Source organism: Myotis lucifugus, unplaced genomic scaffold, assembly GCF_000147115.1.
Source record: "Myotis lucifugus unplaced genomic scaffold, Myoluc2.0 scaffold_11, whole genome shotgun sequence".
Classification (NCBI taxonomy): Eukaryota; Metazoa; Chordata; class Mammalia; order Chiroptera; family Vespertilionidae; genus Myotis; species Myotis lucifugus.
The window spans coordinates 5864710-5886937 of record NW_005871059.1 but is presented as its reverse complement, the minus strand read 5'-3'; the positions used below and the strand labels follow the sequence as shown (position 1 = coordinate 5886937).

General features: G+C 35.3%; 1 protein-coding gene across 12 annotated transcripts in view; it reads right to left on the bottom strand.

Annotated features, from left to right (window-relative positions):
* The window catches only part of SHPRH (SNF2 histone linker PHD RING helicase), a 66747-nt gene that overhangs the window by 18549 nt on the left and 25970 nt on the right, over positions 1-22228 (bottom strand). For 10 of the 12 annotated variants that reach the window (XR_002828118.1, XR_002828120.1, XR_002828119.1 and 7 more), the window contains 9 exons: positions 18134-18222; positions 15697-15789; positions 13567-13674; positions 12433-12575; positions 10543-10716; positions 9889-9951; positions 6399-6624; positions 4595-4738; positions 2281-2382 (listed from right to left, as the gene is read on the bottom strand). Coding sequence is in view for 8 of the 12 variants with exons in the window: in XM_023750163.1 (XP_023605931.1) it covers positions 2281-2382; positions 4595-4738; positions 6399-6624; positions 9889-9951; positions 10543-10716; positions 12433-12575; positions 13567-13674; positions 15697-15789; positions 18134-18222 (1142 nt within the window). In the remaining 4 variants the exon portion in view is untranslated. Of the gene's footprint in view, positions 1-2280; positions 2383-4107; positions 4360-4594; positions 4739-6398; positions 6625-9888; positions 9952-10542; positions 10717-12432; positions 12576-13566; positions 13675-15696; positions 15790-18133; positions 18223-22228 lie in introns of those variants that run through there. The other 2 variants (XR_002828121.1, XM_023750167.1) reach the window with 2 other exon arrangements.

The window sequence follows — 22228 nt, the reverse complement described above, 5'->3', positions numbered from 1 at the left end:
TTTTGTGCACCGGGCCTCTAGTATGATATAATTAGCTAAATTCATAGATTATATTTTCAAGCTAGGTTTTGTTACAAAGAAATGATATATTCTGCATGTCCGCTTAGCATGGCTCACAAACATAGGAAGAGGCAGCATTTATTTCCATAACTCCTTATTAATATTGGTTTCTTCTCAGTATCCTTTTTCTAATCTCATTAAGGCAAAGCAAATAACTAGATATTAGAAATATTACTGATCTGAGACCTAATTATACCTGGGAATTATGTTGAAGTATAAAAGCTTTTCAAAATCTCCTTAAAACTATTTTTAAAAATTAAAAGAGCTTCAGAAAAGTCATCAAATGGGCAGGTTTTCAAACTGAAGAAAACATAAAGGATTACAAAGTTTTTAAGTCTGTGGTTTCACTAACCAAATAGTTTTTTATAAGTCATTGCTATTGATTATCCTTGACTCTCTTAGCAACTCTCAAATATACAATACAGTATTAAATATAGTCACTATGCTGACATTATATCCCCAAGCTTTATTTATTTTATAACTCAAAGTCTGTATCTTTTGACTCCTATCACCCATTCATTTCACCCACCTCCACAACCACCATCTCTGGCAACCGTTGGTTGTCTGTACCTACGAGCTTAATGTTGTGTGCTTTTTATTTTTTACTAGAGGCCCAGTGCACGAAATTCATACACTGGGGACAGGGGGTTCCTCAGCCCGGCCTGCACCCTCTTGCAATACGGGACCGTTCGGGGGATGTCCAATTGCCAGTTTAGGCCCAATCCCACAGTCGGACATCCCTCTTGCAATCCGGGACCACTGTCTCCTAACTGCTTGTCTGTCTGCCTGCCTGATGCCCCTAACTGCTCTCCTGCCTGCCTGATCGCCCCTAATCAGTCTGCCTGCCTGCCTGATCACCCCTAATCACTCTTCCTGCCTGCCTGATCACCCCTAACCACTCTGCCTGCCTGCCTGATCGTCCCTAAACACCTCTGCCTGTCTGCTTGATTGCCCCTAACCACTCGCCTGCCTGCCTGATTGTCCCTAACCACTTGCCTGCCTGCCTGATCTCCCGTAACCGCCTCTGCCTCGGCCCCCGCCACTACGGCTTCGTCTGGAAGGACGTCTAGAAGGTCGTTTGGCTGTCTGGTCTAATTAGCATATTATGCTTTTATTATTATAGATTAGATTCCACATAAAACAGAGATCATATGGTATTTATCTTTGTCTTATTTCACTTAGCATAATGCCTACAAGGTCCATCCATGCTGTTGCAAATGGCAAGAATTCATTCTTTTTTATAGCTGAATATTATTCCACCTTCTTTATCTATTCATCTCTCAGTAGACACTTAGGTTGTTTTCACATCTTGGCTACTGTAAATGATGGCTCATCATTACCTGCTTCTCCTATAAAGAAGTAGAATTCCTCAACAAGTAGTAGACTCTTTATAAAAGTAGTAGACTCTTTAAATGCTTTGGAGTCCACTTAACCAGTACCTGACATTGAAAACAGCTGTTTGACAACATAACATGTTAATATTCAAATTTCTGTAGCATCTTAAATGCAGGCCATTCTGCTCTAAGTCATTTATTTACATCTAATCTGTCAAGTTTGGCTGAATCACTAACATCTTATTAATCACTACTTGATCTAGTGCCTATGATATGTCCACATCAAATTACTCAAAATCCCTTGAGGCCAGGGACCAAGTCTGTCTATCTCAAACTTCTGGTACAATGTATGTACATAGTGGATGCTTAATAAATATTTGTTGAGTGCCAGAAAAATTAATTATTTAAAAAATTTGTTAAATTCATTATCTTTTATTTATTTCAAATAAACATAATCACAAAAATTGGGATTATATTCCATTTATAATTTTAGTTATTTTTTTCCTCAACTTTCTAACATGAGCATTTTCTCATCTCATTTATTCACAAGAATAACCATTTAAAATATTTAATCATGTCATGACAATAACCTATAATTTATATAAATGTAATTTTTGTTGGACATAACTATTGTCCTATACTATATAGTGCATACCTTTATATTATCTATGTAACATATTTTCTATAGATCATCATCTTCATTTGTGACGTGTGTAGCTATTGTAGACATAGCTAGTATTCAGACTCATATATCTAACAACAAATAAAACACTGATTAAAAAAACCCCTGTACAATTAATTATGGGACTAATAGTTTAAATGGAGTCACTAAAGTGGTTTATTGATAACATAGCATGGAAAAAAGTAGCATATTTTAAAACAATACCTTCTCCAAGTTATTTAGGTAGAGAAGCTGCCCAAGTTTTTTCTGAAGCTGTGATGTAGCAACAGTTTTATCATTTAGTAGTTTTATCCGATTTTGCTCCACCTGAAAAACAAAACAAAATAACTTTATTCTCTCTCAGAATGGTGGCAAAATTATATTAAAAAGGCATAATTCTCCCTCAATACAAATATGTCCTCTTTTAAGAAAACTCATTTACATGAGAAAACTCAAATGTGCAAAATGGATAATAGACAATATTTCAAAAATAAATGTATATATTTTTTGCTTAAAACTCAATGTCAAAGTTTTAAATAGGAAACTTTTCTATACACTTGAAGTCAGACATAAAAAAAAAAAATCAACCCAAATTCTATCTGTGTATCATTTTTCAGTAGTACATCCATGGATAAAGAAAAATGAGCCCTAACTGGTTTGGCTCAGCAGATAGAGTGTTGGCCTGAGGACTCAAGGGTCCCAGGTTCAATTCCGGTCAAGGGCATGTACCTTGGTTGCGGGCACATCCCCAGTAGGGAGTGTGCAGGAGGCAGCTGATCGATGTTTCTCTCTCATCGATGTTTCTAACTCTCTATCCCTCTCCCTTCCTCTCTGTAAAAAATCAATAAAATATATTGGGAAAAAAAAGAAAAATGAAATAATATGTTACTCTGGCCAGAGTGATTTTAAGAAATCCAGAGCAAAATCTCAATGCCCCCATCCTCTCTATGGCCTCCTCAGTAGAATACAATAGACAAAACAGTAATATAAAAACAAGATGAATTTGTTAAAAGAACAACACAAAAAACACTTGCTGAGACTTCTATTTCAAAAGTTAAGTGAGCTCTTTTGCATCCAGCAACTGCAGCACCCACCTGACCCCAACCGTCCGCCCCCATACCTGACTGGCAGCTCAGTCCCCCCAGCCTCATACTGTTGTCGAAATGAGATTCTGTGCTTACATAAGAAATCAGGCCTCACTGGAGACATTCAAGCAAATGTTGGACAACTACTTTTCCAGAACAGAAAGGAAACTCATGCATCAGAAAAAGTGACTAATAAAGGTACCAAAAAATATGGCTGCACAAATGCTAGAATCTGATTAGATAAAACAGTTTCAAGAATTTCTTGGAACCTACAATAAACTTACAGAAACTTGCTTTTTGGACTTGTGTGAAAGACTTCACAACAAAAGAAGTAAAACATGAAGAGACTACCTATTCAGAACATTGCTTACAGGAATATTTAAAAATGATGCAAAGAATATCCATGCAATTTCAGGAATATCATATCCAGCAGCCTGGCAGCCATGACAGAGAAGTCCTGACGGATGGACTTTTCCTAAAAGTTGCCAACAGCTTTCCACTGGAAATGAAGATTCATCTGATAGAATCCCCTGAAAGCAGTAGCTACCATGTTAACCATCTGTCATGACTGTTTGGCAAGTGGAATCCACTAGAAAAAGAAATTTTCTATTTACCAGGAATGATCAAAACGGAAGGTCTTATTATCCAATGAGAACAGTAAGATGAAACATTTGTTGAGGCCTTATGATTCAAGAGCTTAGCCACTTGATTAGACAATCAATTGTTTCTTCAATTGTGACTATTAATTTTAAAGCAAAATATGTGTTCAATCATGAATGAGATAGAAATTTTTTTTTATTTGTAAAAGAAAAATAAATGGATATATCACTGAAAAAAAAGTTAAGATAGTGTGTAATGAATATTACCAATTTTTCTGAGTTACAGTCTCTAAGCTTTATGGAAAGAAAAAGATTTAAAAGATTTAGCATACACAAGGAATACAAGTACATTATAAAGAAAATGATATTTTTAATATAGAAAATGTTGAAGTTATTTTTTAATAATGAGATATAAAAAGAGATTTATTAGCAGATAAGTTGTCAATATGTGTTCATCGTTAGCAAAGGAAAATACTGCAAAAGATGTTTTTGGTTTTCTTAGGGAAGACTTTTCTAGTTCTGAAAAAGCTGACGTAATAGGACACATGTCTGAAAACTGACCAAGAATATCTTTAGGTTGTATCAAATAGAAGGTGTTCAAAAATAGGTGGATCTGCAATCTGGAGAGAAACAAATGAACCGAAATGGTGAATTTAAAGCAAGTATTAGATGTGAAATCGCTCAACTTTGAACATTTCTGACCTACATAATCAAATAACTTCATATGGATCAGAGAAGAGATTAAACACATACTAACTGTAGAGATCATTGTCCTGACTCTCTCTCCTCTATGAATCTTGGATTTTTGTACTATCTATTTGCTGTGCTCTTTTCTGTGGTTTACTTGCAAATTACCTCATGTGGTTCAATGATGTGAAGAACAGGTGGATTGGGCTTTGGCTCCCTAGGATGACGAATTCTTAGACGTTCTGTAGCCATTGCCAGTTCATCAACAGCAGATACACGATTCCTCAGAGCCATCCAGTACTCATGAAGCAACTGGAGGAACAGAAAAGACAAAGACATTGGTAAAGCACATAATTAAAAGTGGTTAAAACCACCAAGATGTGTCTTGGTCAAGTCTTCAGTGAGGTCTTATGACACTGAAATTTTCATTAAGTGTCTAAGGTACAAGCAATTCTTTTTAGGAAGAGAAAGTACAACTGGAAATCTCCATAGGACACTGCAGAGTATTGCCTCTCTAGATTCTTAGGAGAATATCCGATTCCTTGGTAGAACCAAAGATCTGTATAGCTTAATACTAGGCTGGTGAAATCTCTACTTTATTTTTTAAAGAAATATTGTATTATAAAAGATTTCACATTTAAAATAATATGTACATATGAAAACGAGAGTACGAAAATACACAAGTGAGTCCTATCATCCAATTACTAAAGAGAACAATACTAAATTCTTAGAAAGCCTTTGTGTTCCTTCTTAACTATCTCACTCTTTCCTCACATATTTTTCCTTCAAACCCCACCCCCCTCCCATGGGGTAACCATTATTCTGGGTTGGACTTATTATTCCATATTTTTCATTGACATATACTAATCTCCACATCCTTAATAACCTGGATATTTCTGAAATTGATAGAAGTGATATCAACCATTATAAAACTTTCTTCACTAACATTACACTTTGAAGAGGGTTTAGTCTGCAATGTTATGGAGAAAAAAGGTACAAAGTTTTGGGAGAATTACAGGATAAGCATTCCTCTGACACAGAGCAAGTGGCCAAACAGAACCTAAAGGAAGAATGTAGAGCTAAGTGGACATAACACAGTACTATCTTCCTCCATGGCTTGCCGTAATTAACTGTGTTAACGTGCTTGTACATTAAAATAGTAATGTGAAAGAAAAAAAATGATTATGAGCCAATGATTTCTATACTCTAAAAATAACTTTCCCAATTTATCAAATATATGATCTGATATAATAGACAGATAGCATGCCTTCTTTTTCTTGATACTTTTTATCCTGCTTTAAAAGGCAAGAACTTTAGATTAAAAAAAGATGTTAAACAGAATTATAAATAAAACACTTCTTTCATGGCCTTACCCATCTCATCTGCAAAGTAGGATAACAGATTAACAAATCCAAATACAAATAAAAAATTAATGAATTCTAGAATCTCATCTCAAGGTCAGAGTTACAACATGAGGAAATTACTAAAGTATTAATATGAAAGGTCACTTTGTGCATTATAAATAGCAATGGTTTCCAGTCTCACCTATTGAGAAATATTTACTATGTTCTCCAATCTTCATTTAAGGTTGTTGATGGTTGGTTTTACTCACAGAGCAAAAAATAAATAAAAAATGAAAAAAATCCCTACTCTAATTTCACAAATTAGCTGTGTAAGATCAAGCTAAGAACAGAAGAATGATCATCTTCACAGCTAAATAAAAGGTTTCATATATTTTTATTTTAATAATGATATTCTTTTAGTAACTTAATAAATAGAAGTTACTTAATTATTCAGTATGATTATTTTTATTTTTCATCATTACAATCACAACATTTTAGGGAAAGAGAAATTATAACACCTAAGTCTCTAAGCAGATTTTTAAAAACTAAAGAGAGAAAAAGAAAAGTAGTAATTAAAATTAATGTAATGGAGAACTTTTAATATTGGAAGAAGTTTTAAAATACTGGACCTTATATTCCTTTTTCCAAGCTTCAAAGAGATCCATTGAAGTACTTCCTTCATCAATGAATTCAATGTCAAATCTATGTGATTTTGCAAATGATAGTAGAGCTTTCATAGATCGCTCTGTCTCACTTATTGCCCATAGACCCCGGTTGGTGGTAGGTGCTCGATCATCCACCAGGCCTTCTTCATCTTCTATCATCTCCTCAAATATTGCAGTCTGGCCTTTGACTCTGAAGACATATGAGAACAAAATAACTGTTCAGTGGGTAAAAAGCACTGTAAATTCATATTGGCAGAGCCAGTATGGGAAACAAGGTCAGTAACGAAAATTTCAACAATTTTTAATGTCACGTCTACAAGATCATGCTTGCAAGTCATTGAAATCACAGCAACTCTGAAAAGCTGAGGCTTCATAAATTTGATCAGTGTTATTTGAGAACCATCTGGCATAATAAATGGCTATAAATTCCAGGCTGAAATCTTACTCTCAGAATTAAAACAATATAAAAAAACAAACTACTATCAACCATACCAAAAAAACCCACCAAAACGTAAGATATTCTAAAAGTACACTGTCAACCACTCTCTTTTGAGGCAATCAGAACTTAGACTTTTGTCTATTTCCATTTTTGTAAGAGAAATAATTTTGCTAATACTATGGCTATTGCACTTACTACGTAGCTTAATTCCTTACACAGGATGAAGATTTCAAATCTGTGTTGGAGAAAGTATATTAATAATGAGAGCTAACATTATATAGGACACTAACCATGTATCAAACACTCTGCTAAGCAATTATGTGCATTTTCCTATTGAATATATAAAACAACTCAGCGAAGTAGTGCTATTATTTTTTTAAATTAATAAATCTTTATTGTTCAGATTACGGATGTTCCTCTTTTTTTCCCCATAGCTCCCCTCCACCTGGTTCCCACCCCACCCCCTGCCACTGTCCTCATCCATAGGTGGAAGATTTTTGTCCAATCTCATCCCGCACCCCCCCCCTTCCCCCTAAGAATTGTCAGTTCATTCCCTTTCTATGCCCCTATTATATTCACCAGTTTATTCTGACTTAATTTTTAGGTTCACTTGTTGATAGGTATTTATTTGTTGTCACTTTTATTGTTCATAGATTTTATCTTTACCTTTTTCTTCTTCCTCTTCTTAAAGAATATCCTTCAGCATTTCATATAATCCTGGTTTGGTGGTGATGAACTCCTTTAGCTTTTTCTTGTCTGTGAAGCTCTTGATCTGACCTTCAATTCTACATGATAGCTTTGCTGGGTAGAGTAATCTTGGTTGTAGGCTCTTGCTATTCATCACTTTGAATATTTCTTGCCACTCCCTTCTGGCCTGCATGGTTTCTGTTGAGAAATCAGCTGACAGTCGTATGGGTACTCCCTTGTAGGTAACTGTTTTTCTCTTGCTGCTTTTAAGATTCTCTCTTTGTCTTTAGCCCTTGGCATTTTAATTATAATGTGTCTTGGTGTGGTCCTCTTTGGATTCCTCTTGTTTGGGGTTCTCTTCACTTCCTGGACTTGTAAGTCTATTTCTTTCATCAGGTAGGGGAAGTTTTCTGTCATGACTTCTTCTAATAGGCTTTCAGTATCTTGCTCTCTCTCTTCTTCTGGCACCCCGATAATTCAGATGTTGGTACGTTTGAAGTTGTCCCAGAGGCTCATTACACTATCTTCATATTTTTGGATTCTTTTTTCGTTTTGCTTTTCCGGATGTGTTTTTTTGCTTCTTCATATTTCAAATCTTTGACTTGATTCTTGGGATCCTCTTGTCTGCTGTTGGATCTCTGTATATTATTCTTTATTTCAGTCAGTGTATGTTTAATTTCTGACTGGTCCTTTTCCATATTTTTGGCATTCTCATTAAGATCCTTGAAGGTCGCCCTAGCCGGTTTGGCTCAGTGGATAGAGCATTGGCCTGTGGACTGAAGGGTCCCAGGTTCGATTCCGGCCATGGGCACATGCCCGGGTGCGGGCTTGATCCCCAGTAGGGGACATGCAGAAGGCGGCCAATCAATGATTCTCTCATATCATTGATGTTTCTATCTCTCTCTCCCTCTTCCTTCCTCTCTGAAATCAATAAAGAAATATATTAAAAAAAAAAGATCCTTGAAGGTCTCACTAAGTTCCTCGGAGGTTCGTAGAAGATTCTTGAGTAATCTTATAACTGTGGTTCTGAATTCTATGTCCTCCATTAGTTTGCTTTCCTCCATTTCTTTCATTTGTGACATGTTTCTTTGTCTTCGCATTTTTGGCTGACTGCGAGGACCCACTGTGCCTATAAGAAGAACTGCTGTGCTGGAGACACCCTTATGGGGCAGGACTTGCTTCAGTGGGGCTTTGGTGCTCACTGAGTCTGCCTCTTGAGTGTGTCCCTTATGGATGTGAGGAGTTGAAATCTGGTATCTGACCAGGGGTACCCTGGCTCCTGGATCTCCAAGTCAACCACTGTGTGAGTCCACCCAGCAGGAGCTACAGTGATATCAGCAGGTTTCTCCTTTTTGTTTGGGATTTGGAAGTTTTGGAGCTCTCTGACCCAGCTGCAATTAGATTAGGCTGCAAAAGCTGAGGTGATTCCTTTGCGCCGCTGAGCACAGCTTGGGAGGGGATGTAATTTGAGTGGGGCGGGGTCTCAGAGAATCACCAGGACAGAGCAAACAGCAATGGCTGTCATCAGCGTCTCCACATCTCCGCGTCTCTGCAGCCCCGCGCCCCCACAGCAACAATGATCCCTGCAAGCAGCTCTGCAAGAAAGCCACCTGCACTTTCCAAACCACTGAAAGACAGTCCAGTTTCTCCCATAGGAGTCTGGGACCCCAGAACCTCGCCTTAAACGAGCTCAGTGCATTCGAGAGCTTGTACCTCCTTCCAATTGAAAAAAAACCGCGCATCCAGGTGCAGCCCGCTTCGTGCGCGCCTTTGTACCTCTGTTCTTGGCACCTCTGCACCTCCTACCCGGTCTCAATGCGCTTCTTTCTTTCCTTCTAGTTGTAGAACTTCCACTCGGCCAGCTTTCCTGTGGTTCTGGATGATAGCTGTTTTGTCTTATAGTTTTAGTTTCAATGTTGTTGTGGGAGGCAGCACGCACAGGTTTATACCTTATGCCGCCATCTTGGTTCTCCTCTAGTGCTATTATTATATGTATTTCATAAATGAGGATACTTAGGCTTAGAGAAGTAATTTGCCCACAATAGTGGGCAGGGATTTGAGTTGAAATCTTTTGGACTCCAGAGTCTGTTACTCCCCTAAACTATCTCTCAATTAGACATTACTATATGACATGAGCATTTGGGAGTAAACTTCTGCACAGATGAAACTGAGTATGCTAAATAATCAAATGCCAAAGTTTATTGAATTGCTTTAATAAGAGAAAAAAATATAAGAAAGATTACTATAAGAAAAATATAGTCTTCTAATTTAAAACATCAAGTCTTATAAATGTCTCATTTTCCTGATGGGAAATAATCAAGAACTTACGTGTGAGAAAATAGCTTTGATTCATACTCTGTGAACAATTCATCAGCCTTACAAAAGACACAGCTGGAAAAGAAGAAACTGTCAGTAAAATATTCACAAACACAACCAGCAATCAGGTAATTTCTACGAAAGGCTAAGTATTTTGTATTTCACTTTTTCTTTTCAACAAATATGCTATTTTAGGGAAAAAAAGATTTTCAGTATGTGATCCTTTAGAGTTTTTTTTTTTAAAGTTAGATTAATGATATACATGTCTCTAATTCTGTCTGAATTCAAATGAAAAAAAAAAAACTTTTATTATATAAACCATATTTCTTCTCTCAGGAGAAATGTAGCCTGCCCTAGCTGGTTTGGATCAGTGGATCAGTGGATAGAGCACTGGACTGAGGACCAAAGGATCCCATTTGATTCAGGTCAAGGCACATATAGGCTCAATCCTAGGCCCTGGTCAGGGTATGTGCGGGAGGGCCACCAATCAAAGTGTCTCTCTCACATCAATGTTTCTCTCTCTCTCTCCCCCCCCCTCCCTTCTACTCTCTCTAAAAATCAATTAATTTTGGGGTAAGGATTAAAGCAAGCAAACAAACAAAAAAAGAAGAAATTTGGCCTAAAGGAATGATGCCATTTCATCTAATGCTTTCTCCTAGTACCTACCAGTTGAGAGGAAGTCTAATTGGTCGGAGGTGGCAGATTGTTGCAGACTCAATAACATTACGAGATGGAGGTCCCTCCAGGTTTTTAACAGCCTCTCTTACTAGCTTCTGGAATTTATTTAGTTCTTCCATTTGTGTTGTTAGTAAGAACTGAAGACCTCTGCAATCACGGAACCTAATTCCCATCACCAGCACCAAACACAACACAAAGAAATAAATAGTAGGTCAATTTCTTCACATTTAGAAAATGGTTGCTAAACAGAGAAATTGCAACATTTTACCTAGTCACACTTTAGTGAGTTTACCTTAGGAGTGTATTCTAATGGTATCTATTAGGCAAGGAATAATAACATTGGATTATCTACTTTAAAAAGTCTGATAGTTCCTATTCCCAGGAACTAAAAAACAGTACTCAAAATCTTCTATGTATGTCTTAGATGACTTTGAAAGATCCTGATTGCCATAGTCTTTCTTTTTATTGCTGAATGAGTACAGACATTCTAGCTGTATGTGGAGAGGTGACAGCAGGATGAAAGATAAACAGAACACTGGGGAGAAAGAAAATTAGCCAAAAGATATGTTACTTGTTACAAGACTTTATATATGTACGAGTGTGTGTATTTTAAGCATTTACTATATAATAGGTATTTTGGCAAGCATGACTCCTGTGTAATCTCAATAGGTACTATGCTCACGTTATTGAGAAAGCTTAACAGATTAATTTAAGTTTCAAAATTATTATGTAGCAGTTAGAAGTTAAATCCAAACAATGCTCTTAACTATTCTGATAAACTATGGATAAAACAGACTAAGAAAAGTATGGATGTGTGTAAATGGATTTATGAAAGGAAAAAGAAAGCCTAAAATAATAAATTAGAAAATGGGAAATACAAACACAATTTGTTTGCTTTTTAAATTAAGAGTATGTTCTTCTCCTTCCTAAAATGCCATATGCCCTTCCCTTCAAATTATTCATAATAGCCCACTCTTGTTCCTGAAGCTTCTCCAACATTTCAAAACACTAATCTATTTCTTCTTGTCAATGGAGTTTATTAAAAATACCACTTATTCTAGTACTTTGTTATATTCAGTTTTTATATAGTCATATTTCTCAAATTATTCATGGGTATTGTCTTCTCATTAAACTAAACTTTAGAAGGTTTAGTTTAATCCTTAAGAAAAACCCTATATTCTTTTGATGAACTTTTCACTGAAAACTAACATTAATCCAAGGCTAATTTTCTGCTGGGATGTGATCTGAGAAGCAATAAGATTCTCTCTCTGTTCTACCCACCTAGAATCAACAGTCCTGCCACAACACCTAAATTTCCCACATCAGACAGATACTCATTTGAGTCAGACCACTAAGGGTACTTTTGATTTAGAATAAATTTATTCACCATTTCTATATCTAGAGCAATAATCCAATTTACCTATAAAGACCCAGAAGAATAGTGTTGATGAGAAGAAAGATGGGGAAGAAAGAGCAGGTAACTCTATAATATAAAACCTGCCACTGTGGCACTAGGATGCTTAGAATTTAGGGAATGAATTATAGGGAAGTATGAATATCTTACTAAGGACAAAATTCTCCAAAACAAAGTCTATTTCAAAACCTTGTCCAACAAAGATAAAAAGAAAATACTTAAAGCAGATTAAAAAAAACAAAGCAGTAAAAAGAGTATTTTTAAGTGACTAGTATGTAGAAAAAAGGGTTTCTCTTTTAGATTTACACCTAATATTTTGGTTTGAAGTGTACTCAACAATATAAAATCCAGATGTTTGTAATCACAATATGTTCCTATATTTAACTGGACCTCTTAATAACAACTGATCTGAATTTTTGGGGTGGCTACTCATACAGCTATTCTATTTTTTAATATTTTCTTACTTCTCTGACATAGAAAGCTTGCTAGTCTGTTGCTTGTAGTTGCTGGTTATTTCATTTCGCACTCGTTGGACAAGCTCCTCATCAATAGAGAATTCCACTGCTCTGTGGATCACATTCAGCCACCAAGGAGAATTAGAATAAATCTGTAAAAAAAGATAACAGCTGATCAATTAATATTGCTGTAGTAGTCACTATATTTCTATCCTTTGGAAGGGTGCTTTGAAAAATTCAAAGGCAGCAATAAATGCTACTCTAAAGGGAATTATAATAGTGGTGAGTCAATTATACATTTTTTATACACATTAAGTGAGTACAACTTTTCCATAATATAATTAAAGAGAACACCTGTTTCCTGACTACTCTAGATGAATGAGAATTTCTTGTGCAGACTTGTATAATAAAGTTGTGCTAAAAAATACTTTACCAAAATGAAAATTCAGTACTTCCTCCATATATTTGAACAGGTAACAGGTTTCTTTCTTAATATAAAGACATTATGCTAATACTCAACTAACTGAACTAGATTCTACTCAATAGTCTATGACAATTAACAAATTATATGCCTGAATATTAAATAATTAATGAAATTAGGAAGAATAAAATGTGGAGTAACTGGTAAATATAAAAAAATAAATGAGTGTATTTTGTGTAGCCTCCTCTTTAGACATTGCTACCGATTTCATAAGAGGGAAATTTTAGAAATGACAAATGGCTTGTATTAATAAGAAAAATACCTGTGGTTCTAATGTTCTGACATCTTAAAAGAAAAAATTTTGGCAACATACACATCTAAGATTAAAAGAAGATTTTGAAAGTCTTTTTCTTCTTTAAAAAATAACTTGTTAAATATACCCAAAGTAAAAGAACTATAAGTTAAATATAAGTTAAATATACCCATAATAGCTTAAAAGAAATAAAAAAGAATAACTTCAAAATAGGTGATCCATTTATGCATCTGTTCATTCAATTAATAAACACTGCTAACAGCAAATAAACTTTTATTGTGCGACAGGCACCATATTAGGGACTTAGAATTCCAACATGACTATACAAGTTCAAGTTTCTCCCTATACCAAAACAAAAGCCAAAATGCTATGTAGAGACACACATAAGAAAGTCATTCTGGAGACATACCTTTCTTTGGAGCTCACGTATGGTCTGCTGCACAGGCAGCAAAGCTTGCTGTGCTTCAGCAACCTCAGTGTTACACTTGCTCATATAATGCTCCCTCAGTTGTCTGGCCTGTGTTAAAACAGCAAACAGTATAAACTTTCACTCCGGGTCTAGAAAATAACTGAATATGGTGTTTCAAGAACAATGTGGTTATCTTATATATTTAAAGGTACTTAACTGAATTTAAGCATAAAACTCTACAAGTATACTGTAGAGAACATAAAAACCATGACAGAAATTCCTGAGATATATATTAAAGTGAACACCTTTACCTGTTAAGTCACAAAATCCAAGAAATCCCAAGGGTTTGCTCCCAAAATTTTATCAACTTTTTAATTAATAAAAAAGGGAGAAAAAGAGTAATATTTAAAATTATGACATGAAACAAGGATCTCTTTCAGAATCCCTACCTGATTGATTTCAATTTCTTGGAATTTCCTTCAGTTGAGAAATAATACTTGAGAATATACACTAACAGGGGTGTTATAGACTGACTTGTGCTCCCCCAAAGTACATATGGTGAAGCCCGAACCCCCAATGTGATCACATTTGGAGATGGGGCCTTTAAAGGAGATGATTAAATGTGTAAATGTGGTTAAATAAGACCATAAGGGGGAAGCCCTAGCCCAAAATGACTGGTCTCTTTAAAAGAAAAGAGCCAACAGGGATGCAAACAAAGGAAAGGCCAGGTAAGGACACAGTGAGAGGGCATCCATGTACCAGCCAAGGGGAGTCCTCCGGAGAAACCAACGCTGCTGACGGATCTTAGGCTGCCAGACTCCAGAACTGTGAGAAATGAATTTCTGTTGTTTAACCTTCCCGGTCTGTGGTATTTTATTATGGCAGTCCTAGCAGATAAATGCAACAAGGGTCTAAAAACTCTTTCCTTTTCAACTTAAGGAGGATCACATAATTTGCAAGCAATAGAAATACTGAAAAAATTTATTCTTTAAACCAGATAAAAACAAGACCACTTTTGACTTAAAAAAAAAAGTCAATTTCATGAGGTCTAACTGCACAGATACACCTCTCTGGACAAGGCGTTACTGCTCTGGGCTCCCATTACTTCATTTACAAAAGGAGGAGGTTGAAGTTGATGATTTCTTAGATCGTGTCCAGCATTGAAATACTCTGCCTTCACATTCTATGCGAGTTAGGCAAAAGAGATAATACATGGAAATGAACCTTCCTCCTCATGGTGCATTTTTCCATTTCCTCTCACAAGCTTCCAATTAATTTCTATTAAAATTCATTGGCTATAAATAGTTGGTCATTAAAGCTAATAGACTGGACTATCTCCCAGAGTTGCCTGTGACTAAAGGCAGTTAAACAGAGTGACTGGTTATATGCAAAGATTAGATGCCTGCAATGGGAATGAAATTTCACTAGAAAATTTCTAACATGTAGACTGCCATCTAACACTAAGAAAGGGCTGTACATACTTAAACAATTTCATTTTGTATCTCGTTGATTCAAATACAGGCTCTGCTGACAGGTTCAATCTATTTCAAACACATCTACTACTCTTTAGATTTAAGCTTTGCCATCTTTCTTTGACCTTTAAGAAGGCAAAAATCCATGAGCAAATTAGCATAATAAACTTATTAACAATTTATAGTGAATTAATTTATAATATCACTCTTTCCAGAGAGTCAATACTCATTGCAGAGGGAACTTCTATAAGAAATACCACTGAAAATGTGAATTTACTGTCATAAATAATAAACAGAAGGGTAGCGAAAGTATACAACGTACTATTTTTACTATGTTTTTTGCAGATGTGTCATGAGATCAACAAGGTCTTTTTAAATTTGTTGTTTATTTATATTTTGTGCTTTGACTATCAACAACCATGTCTATGACAAGTGGTTGCCCTATAGCTGCAAGCAGATCACCAGAGAACTAAAATACTATGGAGTATTGTCTTTCTCTGCCATCCAAAATCATCACGGCAAAGTTAGAAATGTAAAAGCATCAGGAAAACATGATTACCTTTATTTAATGTTGTATGCCCTAAGAAATATGAATTAGGTGGAGCATGAAGTCTGAAAAAAATATTCTTTAACAGAAAGAATGAAAAATAATAATTACCTCTTCCTCAAGTCTGCCATCTCGCAAAGTAGGAGGTATCCCTGGGTGCTTGTCTGCCAACAATTCCATCAAATTATGAGTTGCATGAAGTCTCTACAAACACACAAAAGGCAGTAATTATGACAGCCAACACAGAAAACTCTAGGGGGAGAACCTACTGTTCATATGGCATGCAGAGCACAAACACCACATACACCTATCACTGATTTGAGTACCGACTTTGTCAGAGAAAACCGAAGTCAGTTTTATGGTAAAGGTCCTAATTGACAATGTCATACATTTTCCTCAATTAAAAATCTAGTCTTATGAAATATGTCTATGTATTTAGCAGAATATATAATATAGGTGTATTTTTTTCCTATTATATATGCATTTGCCCATATGGGAAACAATGAGTATGCCAAATAAGTTCAATAAAATAAAAAGATAGACTTCCTAGACTTGATTCTTCTTCTGGGAAATGAGTCTGGATGAGCCTAGCAATTACATTATGATACAAATAGGGATAATGAAATACATAAGAAAACAGGGCTATGACCTGGACCTGTTGAACTTAAGGGCTGAATAGGAGAGCTGGAGGTGAAGATGGTATAGGAAAACTCTATCTTATATCTCTGTATTTAATATAAGCCAGACTTCTCACTGTGACATTGAGTCTGGAACTGGCTAGAGACCCCTGGAGTCAAGGGCTATGAGAAGAAATAAAGTGAAAGTAATTTCTATTTCTTAATTTGGAAAGACAGGTAAGGATTAAAGGATCAGAAGAGTGGTGTTTTTTATAAGATTTGATTTGGTGTCAGTGATTTGAGACTACAAATGTTACTCTGTTTGGCTGCAGATTCTCATAATTCTGAGACATGGTACAGATCTTTGTAGAATTGACCTTTGAAGAGTTACCTCAACTGTTTTAGGTCTTTTCAACATGGCTTCATAGATAATACAGTCAGAAACACTATCAGATTTAATAACAACAAATGTGTAAACACTAGAGAAACAAAGCGGTAGAAACTTGGCTCCTCTGCTCTATGTGTGCTTGTGGAAGAGGATTTCCGGTGCGTTCTGCATGAGGTGTTGGAATGGGTTGGGAGAAATACTTGCCTCTCTCCACCCCTTACACCTTTTATCCCAAGAAAACGGAGTGCTAATCTAACTGGACAGAGCAGAATATCCAGTGGGCCATGCTTCACCAGTAGGTGGGGTTGTTATGCCCAAAAGGAAGAACCAGGCTGGTTGCTTACTCTTGAACTTAGGCATCTGGACTTATCTGTCTTGTCCACTCTTTTGCTTTTGTTTCCTTTATTCAGGAGCATGATACCTTTGCTTTCCTCCTTCTCCCAAGAGGCAAACACATTTGCTTAAGGTCCAGGGCCTGCCTTAGGCACTCCTTATCCATGCAGAATATAAGCAGACTTATATTTAATTTTCCCTCCTCTTCTCTTCCCCCCAAACACACCTCCTACCACTGGCTCAAGCACATGTGAAAATGTGGGTCCCAGAGTCTCAATTGTGAATGATAAAGAATCGCAGCAGGGACTCAAGCCTAAACATACCAAGGTTAATAAATGTGGTCCTTATTCACCATTCTGCTAGAGAGCCTTGTCTATATAAATCCACTGGACAGAACCAAGAATGGGAAGAGATTTATACTTAAATGTTGTAATTCAAATATCCAAATCTCCCTAAAAGACCTCCAAAAATTAAATTAGAAGATCATTAGATTTTATTATTACTTAGTTCCATTTCTTTACTTTTTGGTGAAAACCATGTAAAGAAATATGTTGATGTTCATATGCAAAAGTGATAAAATTGACTTCGTTCTTTGAGGTATGAATAATTCAAGCTGTTTTTCTAATGTAGGTTAGATTTAGCTAGTCAGTCTTGTGCCAATATCATCCTGAATATACGGAACAGCAGTGATTCTCAAACTTGCATGTACAGTCAGCCCTCCATATCTTCAGGTTTCAAATTTGCACATGAAACCAAATATGGATAAAAAATATTCAGAAAAAAAAATCCCAGAAAATTCTAAAATGCAAAACTTGAATTTGCCACACACCGCACCGAGCACTATGCTGAACGCACACAAATGAAGTGATGTGGAGGCACACCGCACTATAGCCTACATGTAAATACAGGTGATATGCAAAACTATGCCATTTCATAAAAGGGACTAGAGCATCTGCCAGTTTTGGTATAACTGGGGTGTGTGTGTGTGTGTGTGTGTATGGATCCTGGAACCAATTCCCTGAGGACTCTGAGGGAGAACTGTATATGCAAATCATCTTGGGTGCTTACTGAAATAACTGAATCCCAAGCTTAATCCCCAAAGATTATGACAAAGTCCACTTGTTACCCTTCATCTTCTTAAATATTCAGAAAAATTATTTTGTAAAAGAACAGATAAAATATTGATTTGACACTATTTAGTTTTACTTACTTGAAGTGAATCAGTTTTGAGTTTTCCCTTGTGTTCCTCAGATGAACGCAACACCTCTCTGTACAGTTCTGCTGCCAATGCATACTCACCTGAAGCATTAAAACGTATTTAAAACATAAGAAAGTCATATTTAGCTCCCAATATGATATCCATATTTAAAAATGTCTGTAAAAATATAACTTAGTCATTAAAACTCACTATTTTTTTAAAAAAAGGAATTTGAATGGGTGTTAGCATGATTGCACCAGTAGAAAAGCTGATGATGGGTCTTTGCAACATGGCTTCATAAGTAATGCAGTCTTTTTTTTGTATTAATTTCACAGAATAGAAAACCAGTCAAATGTACTTACAATGGTTTAAAACTATACTGAAAAACAAACTGGATTAACTGCTAATTTAGACAAATGATTTTCCTCTCATTGAAGTTAGAGAGTACCATTTAGTAGTCATTATGATGTTTGAAATTAGGACAACTTTGGGGTGATTATAGGTATTTAAAAACAAATATTCAAAATGCTATGACCAATCAACACATATTTCTCAGAAAAATAATATACTTTTCGTGATAGGTATTGTTCTTCTTGATGGCCAAAATAAGTTGCAATTAAAAACCACATTTCAAAAACTTAAGAGATCTTTTTTCCATTTCTGTCTAGACAAATCACCATCAGTCTGAGATCTATACTGTTTTATATTGTTCACAATTAGCAGCTCATTCAAATAAAATAATTTTAAAAGTATTAAAAGTACAGGTTGGCAAACTATGGTCCATGGGTCATACCTGACCTTTGTATTTTTATAGGAACCATGAGCTAAGAATGGTTTTACATTTTCAAATAGTTGAAAACAATTCAAAAGAATAATACTTGGTGAGATGTAAAAATTATGTGAAATTGCCCAGCCGGTATGCTCAGTGGTTTCCAGGCACAGCTGGATTCTAGGTCAGGGCACCTGCCCGGGTTGTGGGCTCGATACCCAGTAGGAGACATGCAGGAGGCAGCAGGTATCTCATCGATGTTTTCATCTCTCTATCCCTCCCCGCTCCCTTCTCTCTAAAAATCAATTAAAAACATATTTTCAAAAAATTATGTGAAATTAAATTTCAGGGCCCATGAATAAAGTTTTATTGAATCTCAGTCATACTCATTTGTTCACGGCTGCTTTTGCGCTGTAACACTATAGCTGAGCAATTGCAACAGATCTATGGCTTACAAAGCCTAAAATATTCATTTTCTGGTTCTTTCAGAAAAAGTTTGATGATACCTCAATGAAAGGAGAGATGAAACATTTTTAATGGCATGAATAATGAAACCTATCTTACTTGCTGCCTAGGGAAAAACTTTAAACTGGTAATTTATAAATACAATTAAAATAAAAATCTAAAAGTGGCAAAATCATGAAATACAAAAAATGGCATAAAAATGTTCTAGTTTTAGTTTATTGAGGGGAAAAAAAGCTTTTACTTCATGATCATCACATACACTTGCTTTTTTAAATTTCAATTTAGTTTTATTAATATCATAAATTTAGGATTTTGTTCAGAGCCTGAGTTTGCTCTCTCCCTTTCTCTCTCTCAAATTTGTAAATTTTGTTGGTTCTTTTTCTTTTTTGTTAATGCTAATTATATATAACTATAAATATATATTTTTATTATAGAATATACATAACATAAAATTTACCATTTCAACCATTTTTAACTGTGCAGTTCAGTGGCATTAAGTAGTCACACTGTTGTGCAAAACACTTGCTTTTATACCATTGCTTTACATGGAGTTCTACCAGTTACCTAATACAAAGCTTTCTAAAGATATATTTTCATACTACTTTGCAGTCAGCCAATTTTTATTCACTATGGTAACAAAGATTATTTTCACAGTAATAAAATCATGTTGTAATGTAGGAGCAATACTCAACTACAGTAACACAAGACCTTTTTTAGTTTTGAAGACTCTTGTGAAGCTTTGCAAAAGACATAGAGATTCTATTAGCATTTACACTATCATTTATAGAGAATAATTCACTTGTCAATTCTCCCTTCATAATTACTATAGCTTTTAAAGGAGGTGTAATGACTAACTTATAATGTAAGCAGTTGAATTTGAACTATTCACTATATCTATTTTTGTTTGTTTTTTTAAGTCCTCACTAGAGGATATTTTTTTCCCATTGATTTTTTAGAGAGTGGAAGGGAGGGAGGAGGAATAGGAGAGAGAGACAGAGAGAGAGAGAGAGAAAAACACTGATGTGAGAGAGACACAGTGATTACTTGCCTCCCACACAAGACCCCGTCCAGGGTCAGGGATCGAACCTGCAACCTACGTACTTACTCATGACTGGGAATTGAACCCGAGACCCTTTGGTTCACTCTAACCACTGAGCATAACCAGCCAGGGCTATAATATCTATTTTTTATGCTTATTAAAAAAAGACGCTTTCTCGGGAAGACACAAAAATATGCAATAAGTTAAACTATTTTAAGTCAAATTTGGAAATACCCACTCCTTGCCACTTGATGGCTGTAACATTTCCAAGTAAATGAAGTGTACTACATTTAATATTGGCAACCTAATTTTCTCCAAAAAGTATGTGCAGAAAACACATGGTACAAAATTAGAATACCATGTTTTTAATACCATAATCAGTGAGGACTTAGAATATGCATTGCATATCATAATCCCTGTGGAGTTTGAAATAAACTTTATATCTCCATTGTCTGATCTCTATATTGGAAGACTTTAAATTAAGTTAATATATAATATTACTTTAAAAGATGTGTATTGTTTGACACAGTACTGTGAAGTTAAGCAATGGAAGCTAAAAGCAGTAAATCCATCCCAATAAGTTTATAATTACAATTAAGTTAAGACTGGACATATCCTTTACTAATGGACTTTCTGATAGGAATTTCTCTTAAGAATCAGCAATACTTTCCATCCACAGAAGACCAAGAACTACAGTGGGAATGCAGTGGAAACTATCTGAAGAGAGAAGTGATGTACTCATCTAATGCCACAACATGGTATTTGCTACACAGGAACCAACTATATGCTGATCTTGCCAGAGTGTTAGTTTTTGGAAATGATCAGATGAAAACACCTTTTTCCCAATGTTCATATCATATATAACCTCACAGTAAGGAAAGGAAGACAATAAATCTGAAAAGGAGACTAAAAAATTGGACAAGTCAAGAAATTCATTAACTGTCTCAGGTTCTGTAATAACAATGTAGAATAAAATCAGAAATGCAGTTTTAGAATCTAGAGGTGAAATCTGAATGTTATTTTTAATATTGTGACAACCTAAAAGTAATAAACTACTCCATTTTAGAAATTTTGATGGTGAGGTTCAACCTACTATAGATAGCATAATACTGAGGTTTATAAACGTCTATTTGATAAAGAAATAGAAGTAATATAATACAAACATTAAATATTTGGTTTGAAATTCAAAGATACAGGGCAAATTCTCTGCTACTTATTAGGTATAATCTTGAGAAAAAACCTAAGTCTTCTGAATTCCAGTTTTCTCATACAAAATAGGGATGAAAATATCTCAATCATTGCTAATTATGAAGAAAAAATGAAATATATACATGAAATTGTTATGTATAATATAAAATGGTTGTAGAAATATGACCATTCTTCAGATATGATGCTGGATTTAATTTTACTTTATTTAACTTATTTTTTTACTTATTTTTACTGACTTTAGAGGAAGGGGGGAGAGAGAGATAGAGATAGAGATAAACATTGATATGAGAGAGAAACATCGATCAGTTGTATCCTGCATACACCCTGACCAGAGATAGAACTTGCAAGTTGGGCATGCACCCTGACAGGGAATAAAACCCACTATCTTTTGGTGTATGGGATGATGCTCCAACCAACTGAGCAATACTGGCCAGGATGACCAAAATATCTAAATAGTATATTTATTATCATGTATTTTAAAGACCAAGCACACATATTTTTATCTGTGATAGTCATAATTATTCCACTCCATTGATTTGGGACTGAAAGAAACTGGCATTAAATATAATATATAATTTTCCAACTTTTGCCTGATTATTTCTAAGTCAAATAAATCAAAAGTTTA